The sequence below is a fragment of the Pieris rapae genome, chromosome 20, assembly GCF_905147795.1.
Source record: "Pieris rapae chromosome 20, ilPieRapa1.1, whole genome shotgun sequence".
NCBI classification, from domain to species: domain Eukaryota; kingdom Metazoa; phylum Arthropoda; class Insecta; order Lepidoptera; family Pieridae; genus Pieris; species Pieris rapae.
In genome coordinates this window covers 3296201-3305995 of record NC_059528.1, presented here as the reverse complement: position 1 = coordinate 3305995, position 9795 = coordinate 3296201, and the positions used below count along the sequence as shown (strand labels likewise).

Genomic DNA, 9795 nt, shown 5'->3' with positions numbered 1-9795 from the left:
CTGTAAGTTGGCATTACTGTCCAGCTCCAGCTACTTAGTACCTACTACTTACATATTTATTGTGTACATATTTGCTATTTTATTTTTAATTATTAAGCCAAAGAAATTAAGCTGAAAACTTATTATTTTATCAGTGTGTGCTTTTGTGTCCCTTACAAGGGCGCATTGAGAATTAAACTAATTGTGCTTAAACATAAAAAATCACTTTGTTTTTTTGACACCAAATTGATAACATTACAGTAGGTACACACAATTAGTTAACGGGTCCACTTTTAAGTTGTAAAACTGGAAAATTTATTTGCGGAAAATCAATGAAATACTATAAACTCATAGATAAGTTAAACACAATCTCAGCAGATTCCAAAAATCTATTCGTACCTACGTTAATCTCAATTGTTATAAATTTGAGCTTAATCTTTTTTGTTCGGTTGGCTAATGGATTCCATTAGCCGGGATTATAACAATTCGTTATATTGTTTTTTCCTGCACTCATCTTCTATAGGTAATGGTCTGGCGATCAAAATATCTATAATATGAATGTTCATATTATTATGGCAGATTTTTATAGCGATATTTATACTATAGGGAATTTTAAGAATCATGTATGCCACAATGGTAGATGCTGCGTTGTCAATTGACACCCCCTTAGAAATTTAAAAAGAAACAGGGGTCTTATTCAGGATCCTCAACGTAATATAGAAAGTAAAAATATTAAATTTCATACAAATTTAGTTTTCGACTTTCCTCAAACACTACTCTTACGGCATCTAGACTAAGGCCCCAGGTATACTCTATCATTTTACAGCTACGTAGTGTGATAATGCAGACCTAGATGTCTGCCTTATTATTTGTTATGTAAGTGGTGTTGAGCATTAACTCCAGTGGCAAACACATGCAAATGATGTAGCGATATTGTTTTTTACAGATTTAAACATCTGTAGATTAACACAGTTACGTACACGGCCTTAATTCATTAACATCATTTTGTTGATTTTTTTATTTTTGCATATTTTGATTTGGATCCGAACTTTAATTACTTTCAGTACGAAATCAATTAAATCAAATTATATACTTAAATGCTCGCCAGCTCCTAAGCTACTGTATACAGTGTACACAATAATAGCATATTTTAATATTGACTTTTCTCAATCTTCGTATTTCTTTAAACGTTTTCTAAGTAGATTACGAAACGTTTTTATTTGTGACACTTGAATGTTCATTTTAAAAATATTATTCAGCAAAGCATAAATCAAATAAATTAAACTATTATGCCGTTGTGTTGGTATTATCGATAAAAGTGCACGATTTGTTTATTCGTAACGGAAATCGTTACGTGCACATCGGTAATCGATATTCGGGTATGGCTGAAACCTGAGACGGCATTATTTTGAGAACGTTGAAACAAACTTTCCCTGTTGGGGAAGTAATGATATATAAAAAAACAATTAGCTGTATCTTCGTAAAATAAAGGTATCTTTTTGCTTGAGCCAGATGCATCCATTTAAATCATACATTTACGGATAGTTATTACTGTTAAATATTTAATAAAAATCTCTTTACACGTTGTTTGTGTACGAACAAAAGCTACTTAGATCTACGAATGTAAACATTACTTAGTGGTAAGGAATTTAATACGGTCTAAATAAAATTGTAACCTTAGAACATATAACTATTAGCCTAAAAGTAAACCGAAACTTCTAACTTCTAATTGTTTATTTTTGGATTAATTAAATTATGTCATGTAGAGAAAAGTACGTATAATCCTTGCAGTTTGCAGATCGATCCATGAAATCATGTTAAAGGGCATGGGAGTAAGATTTTGCTTCTTTCTTGACAGTACAGTAAATTAAATACCTATATCTTTCCTTCGTTTTAAAACCATAATTGTGAAAATTTGTGTGCGACTATTTTTCGAGCGAACTATGAGGGTTCTTTACGCGTCAAGCATTGGTCACCCAAAGACATACAATACAGATAATATGCTGCTCAGTACGCCTCCATACATATTTTTGACAATATGTGTCTTAATAAATAGATTATAATTATTTAAATAAAAACACTATATATTATATATATGCAGTTTATTAAATGAATTCAACCCAATACCATTTTCTTAGAGGCATTTTGCGGAAGGCTTTTTGGCTACAAAAACATATTGTCATTAAATCCAGGTGGTGGAAGGTGGTCAGCATCTGGAGGTGGGAGTCTCCGACCTGGTAGTGGTCCGACTCCAGGAGGTCCAAACGGATCGAAACGTGCGCCAGGTGGTACTGCACCCCTGCATAAGTAAAAAATAAAAGCTTTTTGAGCATCTGTTGCCCCAAGCCTCTGTCGTTTTAGTCGTTAGTTCGTTTATAGCCTTCATCAATTTTGATTATAAAACAAATGGTTAAGGTTTACAATTCAATATCTAACCTAACCTAACTAAACTAGATAATAATTCGTTTTTTGGACAGTTATTTAAAATAAAATATTAATATACTAACCTAACATAACCGAACAAGCTAATAATTCGTTTTTTGGACGCTTAGACTCGTACATACTCAGTATAATCAAATACAAGGTATTGAATTGTAAACTTAACCCAAACAAATATTTGTAAATGATTAAAGTATTGAATGCTACTAACATCCAACTAGTAAATGCAGTGGTAAGATTCAGAAGCTTACGAAGAAGTTATTACAAGATAATTGCACTCATTTCAACAAATTCAATTCAATATTCGAGTTCAAGTACAAAATTAAGTTAGTAACTCTTTAGCTAATATCAGATTTAAATTGATCTGTTAATACTGTTGATATTATACAAACATTCAAATTGGTAATATATAATATAGGTAATCAGACACTAAAATGGACCAAACTTCATATTTTTAATTCAACTACATACATCAATTAGAAAAATAAGAAATCAGAGTCCCACTCAATAACACACTAAGAATGTGTTTTCTGACATATCATAAACTATACTACATCTGTGTTAGAAATTTTAAGATGGTATTTTCTCATTTAATTGTTTGACTTGATTTGGGGGGAGATTTTTATCTTTTTTAACATAATCTTGTGCCCTAGCCTCAGATACTATATACATATTATATAGGCTTTGATGAAATCCATATCTTCTTCAATTTTTATAGAGAGGGAGAGGCATTTGATAATTCTATTATATTTTCTAGTAGCTACAAACAAAATAATCAGGATTTTTTAAATACCTGGGTAAGCCACCAGGGATTCCTAGACCCGGATTCTCAATATCCCTGCGAGGTCCAAACGGATTGAAGATCATGCCTCCCCCAGCTGGCGCAAATGGATCTAAATCCGATCTGCCAATGTTTGGTAAATTTGCTGGAGGTAATTCCCTGAAATAATAATACAAATACATAATATACACACAAAGCTTATTAAGTATTCCTACATCTTATAGTTTTTTTAAATATAGGTAAATAGTAAAAATTGATGTCTAAATCAGATACCAAAATAGAAAAAATTATATTATATTAAAAGAAATAATTATAGTAAAATACTTAAAATTAAAATAATTATGATAATTTTGTTACTAAAATAAATACTTACCAGTATGTAGTCTAAATAAAGATAAGTTGATAATTGTTAAAGAGAAAGGGGGATATTTTTGTAAATAGATCTGTTTGGTTAACATTTAATGCTCATAATGCATGTAAATCAAGTGATATAAGCGGTCACTTATAAATTTTTAATATCTTTTGCTTTACTGCTGTTTCACTTCCTATTAAATTATATTGATTGTAAATAAAACATTATATTGTTATTATAAAATACAAACCATAAATCACGAGTGTCGGGTGTTGCACCAGGCATTGGTCTTGGAGGTACTCTAAGAGGATCATCACTTGGCCTTCTGTGGTTTGAATTATCTGAAAACGATAAGTAATTTATTTTACTACATAGTAAAACCTACTAGCCCACACACTTAAAGAAAAAAAAAGAATAAATGTAAAAAAACTAAAAGGTACAGTACAGGTAGTTGTGTATGAACTTATAATTTATGAAATTAATCATGTAACATTAAAGATGATCTGATTCCCAGATAATTAAACCAAGTGAACTAAATATATATTTTAAATTATTTACTTATAAATGATATTATTATTATAACTTACCTTAATTTAGTAACTATGACAGATAAATGTGTCTGCCTTATGCTTTTACTCATAGCCTAATTTATTTCTGGGTATGTATGACCATGTATCATCAAATTTCTTAAAAAATCATTTAATTTCTTAAAACTTACCACCAGTTGTTTGAGTGTGTGCTGTAGTTGTGGGTCTGTCAGTTAGTGTATCTAACAAATCCCTCTTTACATTATACATTAAGTCTTTGTGAGTTGGCAATATTTTGTCTATAGGACCACTCATTTCTTTCACAGTATCCTCTATCTTAACTGCAATATTGGAAACAGCTAGATCCTCAGACCTCTGAAAGTAGTTTAATCTCAACTTACTTTGGGTAAACCAGATTTATATTGGTAACTATTGTATTTTAAAGTGAGGCAGAAAGGGAGAAGTCATATCTTGATTAGTGAGGCCACAAATTTTTTTCAGTAAATTTCTATACTCATTCCATAATACCCCAGGCTATAAAGATTTAAAAAAATGTCATAGTCTACAACTCTTGACAAATCATATCATCATTGGTAAACACCAAAATAGTACTAAAACATAGGCTTAATTTAATTATTAGAACAAGATTGTTAAGTTTGTTCGTTTAAGCTAATCATTACCATTAAATTGACAATAAGATTGCCATCTGTGTTTAATCCATGTAAAATATATAATTTGTTATCATAAATATAGCGTAATTTAAAGTTTTCACTATCATTCCATCCAGTAGGAAGAACTTCACTCTTTACTTCATCTCCAGAAAGTGTACGCTGTAATATAAAGGAAAACTGGTCAAATAATGGAATTAATTAGAATCCTAGCAGAATTATGCTAATATATTAATAAATATGTTACACTATCTTAAGGAAACTTATTATTTTTCTGTATATTCCATTTTTAAAGGAAATTTGAGTAAGGGATCAAGTTGTGTTTTAGCACTTTAACAAACAACACTTAACATTAGTGATAAACTCCAAAAAAGATGAACTTAATGTACCTTAAATAGTTATAAAAAAATAAACAGTAATTCTTACCTCATCACCAACACCAATATTTCGGAAACCTCTCTTGGTCAAGTTCCAATGAATAAAGGCAACTATTATGTCTGCTTTACTTTTTATATCCTTCTCAACAGTTCTGAAAGTTAAATCCCAACCGAACAACGGATCAGACGCCATAATGACTGTGACACAATTTATTTTAAATAAGATTATCCGTCATTAACGCTTTGTAATATCCTTTACAATAATATTATGGGTTCGAAGAGAACGAACAACTGATTTTAAACTTAGTAAAATTGTATAACTATTTATGAGGAGTCACGGTGTCGGGTGTTTTGTTTACAGCAAAAAGAAGTAAGATATTCACATTAGTAGATATCAGTTAAGTCACTGTCTAATCATCAATCCAAAATGCCATTTGTGTTTTTATTTGATAAATCTGTCAAACGAGGGTTTTATGAAAACCATTGTTTTTTTGCTCCACATAGTTAATTTAATCATGTACTGGTTTATTATAGGTAAATTTTATACTCAATAGTCATAACTCACAAAGTTTCACAGTAATGGAAAGTTTAAAATCAAACCAAATTTTTTCAAATAATTATTTTAACAATATGTATCACATTTTTTTAACTTAGTGACAATTTTTCATGTTTGCCAGTTTAATTATTATTATCTTCTTTATCTAATATCAGTTCTTTAGTTAAATTTAAATCAAATAAATTGAGAAATCACTTTCATATAAATATAAAATATATCAAGTGTAATTCTTAGTTTTAAACACATCGCAGTAATTTAGGTGTAGCTATTGATTAGTAACTAGCAAGACTAAAATTATATGTCAATTGTCAAGGTTCTATTTCAGCTTTAAAACAACATGGCGGGCAGTGTCAATTTGATATCGTCGCGAATCTAACGTGAAATAATGATTTTTGTTGTTCTGGAATATGGGTGATTAAGTGCAATATTTTATAAAAGATTCATGTGAAAAGTGTTGTGTTTTGTATTTTCTGTGCAAAAAGAGTGTCAAAATGGCCTCGGATAAGATTAAAGTTGCTGTGCGAGTTCGTCCTTTTAACAGGCGAGGTAAGCTGGTTTCGTACAGTATCTACATAATAAATAAAAAATACACGAAGTTACAGGTGACTACGTAAGCCTTCTTTATCTGCGTATCAATTCGTTGTTTCGACAATTTTGATTAGCTTGCTTATTTCTTTGTGCACAACATTGTTTTTATTTTAAGTGGCCTTAATATAATGCTTACAAATAAAGAAAGTAAAGTAATAGTTTTATATAAAGTGTATTATTTTCAGTCAACATTAGACCTAGATTATAGTTTTACTTAAGATGTAGACATACTGCTTAATTAAAATAGACTTTTTTTCTTTCTTAAATTACATATAATTATAGAAACTTATTGTGGTACATTTTATAATTGATGTATGTATATGAAATTCTACATTGCCTATTGTTTGTGTACAATGTACAAATAGGAAGATTTGTCTTATTATAATTATATTACATGTTTAGGAGTTCTGTTTAGTTTTCTTCATGTGAATTATCATTTTTAAATATTTAAATATCTTCAATACTCTAAGTGTTGCCATTTGTGTAAAATGTATGTACTCTATGAGTTCTTGGTGCTAGTTTCATTTTTAACAAAAACTTACTAGTATTCACTATTGGCTATCTAAAATATTAACGTGGTCAAAATTATACATTAATTTTTTATTTTATTAATATTTTACTTATATAATTAAAGTTGGTTAAAAAGTGAATTGAAGTGTTGAATTATTTTCTAACAAACACTTTCATTTCAATTTATTTTTTATTTCTCATGTTAATAGTAATGATCTATTTTTTATGACATTTTTTTCTATAATGAAATGAATGACTAGGAAAGAAATAAACTTAGGTGTAGTTTTTATGTATACTTAGGAATTACTTTAGTAAATAAATATTTAATATTGTCAATTACACTTTCATGCCTTAAAAGGGCTTATTATTTTAGTTATTACTAGTTCTTTGTATGTTATATAAATGTATGAGTTTGTTGAATTTTGCAATGGAATTACTTTTTCCATTATATTATTGCCCTTTCATATAAAAATAATTCTATTTATAAAGTTTTTCCTTTTAACATGAGTTGTCTGGACGACATCACATATGAGTAATTTTATAAACATAAATATGTCTTTAGGTATTATTAAGTACTATCATTGGTTTAATATTATTCCGACCAATTTGACGCCGATGTATATCTACGTCTAGTTGTGCACAATACTAGTGAAACCGGATTTTAAAGAGAATCAGCTAACTTCCAGTTCGACCTCGCGTTGAGTCATCGTTGCATTATCGCTCTACACGTATTGCGAGATTCATAATTACCTATTTCGATATGTTGATAACGTTTGGACATTATAATTGATCACAATTGTTACTATATGCAAAATGGCAGTCGTATTTGCAACGAGTTTTAGAAGTAACGTGTGTTCACACCTGAAATAATAACCAGAATGACTTTCTACGAGAAGGAAATGGCGCCGGCAAATACTAGTACCCATAATGTACACACGTTCATAGGAACGCCAAGAAAAAAACGACTGAATTTACGTTTATTGACAGGAGAAGAAACGAAAAAATCTCTCTATGTTTTTCTTTTAATCGCCACCTATTTTGGACAAGACATTTATACTTGTTTGCTAGTTTTCATCAACAAATGAAAGTTGTGAATATTTTCATGACGATCACAGTGAAATAAAAAAAAACATTTAATTTTAGTTATTATTAATTTGTTACGGATCTGCCAATTATTATTTAGATGAAATTTTTGTATTTGTCTCGATAAAATGATGTCACTATTACTGCGATACTTGATAATATTTGTTTTAGAAGTTATAATAGCTCTAGGCTACAATTGTATGTAATGTGATGTGAATAAATTGTCAACGTATGACAACGTAAAAATTCCATTATTGTACACATACAAAGATTTCAAGGTAAAATCTATTTATGAGATACGGCAATTTTAAAGTTTAATGTAGCGACAATATGACTTACTGTTAAATGTAATTCTATTTAAGTATAACGTTATTAATTAATAACTATTAATTATTAGATCGTTAAACGATAGCTATTTGTAATTAAATTTAACGAAAAATAGATTATATCATGAGAAGCTATTAATTAATTAAAGTACACCACGTCATACATAATACATTCTATGGTATAAGTTACAATCTATGTCTTCTAAGACACATAAAGCAATTACCATGAACAGTTAAAGTTTACAGAAAATATACTATTATACTATTAGTCATTTCATTTTATAAAACTTCAAATAATTGTCACTTAAAGTAGACTTTAAATAAATGTTTGTTTATTTCTTATATACTATATGTAGTCTCTTCTCTATTAATACCTTCCATCCAAGATTGAAGGCTGATGAGCCGTCACCGTCACTTCTGATATAGATAACCAATAACTGTTTATGTATAGAATCCAAAATTGTGAATAGGCAAATTAATTTCATTATCACTGAAACTGATTTATGAGTTATGTTGAGTCAGTATGATTATACCTACTATTGTTATTGATGTATAGAAGTTAATTTGAAAAGCTGAGTAGATCTTTACTGTTTCTATTAACACGAAATTACAAACAAAACAACCTTGCGTACATGTGTTTCCGTTAGCGGAAGCTGGGTTTTATCATGTGTAATCCTCACGCGTTGATGTTTGTATAGTTTTTACTAACATGCCTATACATTAGGTTAACATGATTTAATTTTAAATTGTTGTATTCAATTTTGTATTGGATTTTTATAAAAATGTTTAGATCATTTAAATACGGATTGGATTATTGGAAGACGGCAATTGCTGAAAAGCACTCGAAATCACGATTTTTAAATAAATGTTTACCATTTGTGGCACCACCTTACCTCATGTGGTTCCTTATAATATATTCATTCCTTATGTACTTATATCCGAAGTGGTGGAGGCCTGATGACCTGTAACACAAGTGTTCTAACCCTCAGCAGGCATCAGTCTCACATAAACAATAATTTTCCCTCAAAAGAAGAATGACCAATTGTTTAGATACATTAATAAATATTTGTAACTTATCATGTATGAAGTTTTGAGAAAATAAAGATTATTATTATTATTATTATGTCTAGTTTAGTTAAATAAATAATCATACAGACTGATCATTTTATTAACCGTAAACATAATGTCCAATATTTTTATTTATAAATGTGTCTTTGACCTGTTAGTTATCGAAACATGCAATATCAGCTACTTAAGTTTATATAGCAGTGTTTATGTTTGATAACGCCATGTCAACTCACATAGTAGATATTTCAATACAAAACCTAGCTAGAAACAAGCCTTATCCTTTATCTAAAGGACCATTTTCTAAGTATGTGCCTTTTTCAGAACTGGAGCTCGGTACGGTATGCGTGGTGGATATGGATTCGCAGCAGACGATTCTGCAATGCCCGCAGTCGACTCACGACAAAGAAAGGTATGAATGTTTGAATGTGTCCCGTAAAATATGATTTAACGTAGTATGTAGTAATGTTTTAAGTCTTTTAACGCTATGAGTTAACCGGTTGGGCGCTGCCCTTCCCACGAGGGCTACGGCCTCGGCTTAGAT

The 9795-nt window shown here is 29.7% G+C and overlaps 2 protein-coding genes across 10 annotated transcripts in view; one reads left to right on the top strand and one right to left on the bottom strand.

Annotated features, from left to right (window-relative positions):
* Window positions 1-2064: 2064 nt before the first annotated feature.
* Window positions 2065-5533, bottom strand: LOC110996028 (proteasome inhibitor PI31 subunit). Its single transcript, XM_022263512.2, has 6 exons — window positions 5173-5533; window positions 4759-4908; window positions 4270-4453; window positions 3802-3892; window positions 3212-3358; window positions 2065-2278 (listed from the first exon to the last, which is right to left on the bottom strand). The coding sequence occupies exons 1-6, from the start codon at window positions 5314-5316 to the stop codon at window positions 2143-2145; spliced, it is 852 nt and encodes a 283-aa protein (XP_022119204.1). The 5' UTR covers window positions 5317-5533; the 3' UTR covers window positions 2065-2142.
* Window positions 5534-6023: 490 nt separating this feature from the next.
* The window catches only part of LOC111000949 (kinesin-like protein KIF13A), a 130764-nt gene continuing 126992 nt past the window's right edge, over window positions 6024-9795 (top strand). For all 9 annotated transcript variants that reach the window (XM_045632573.1, XM_045632571.1, XM_045632568.1 and 6 more), the window contains exons 1-2: window positions 6024-6225; window positions 9576-9663. In XM_045632573.1, the coding sequence (XP_045488529.1) occupies window positions 6171-6225; window positions 9576-9663 (143 nt within the window). In that variant the 5' untranslated portion in view covers window positions 6024-6170. The remainder of the gene's footprint in view (window positions 6226-9575; window positions 9664-9795) is intronic.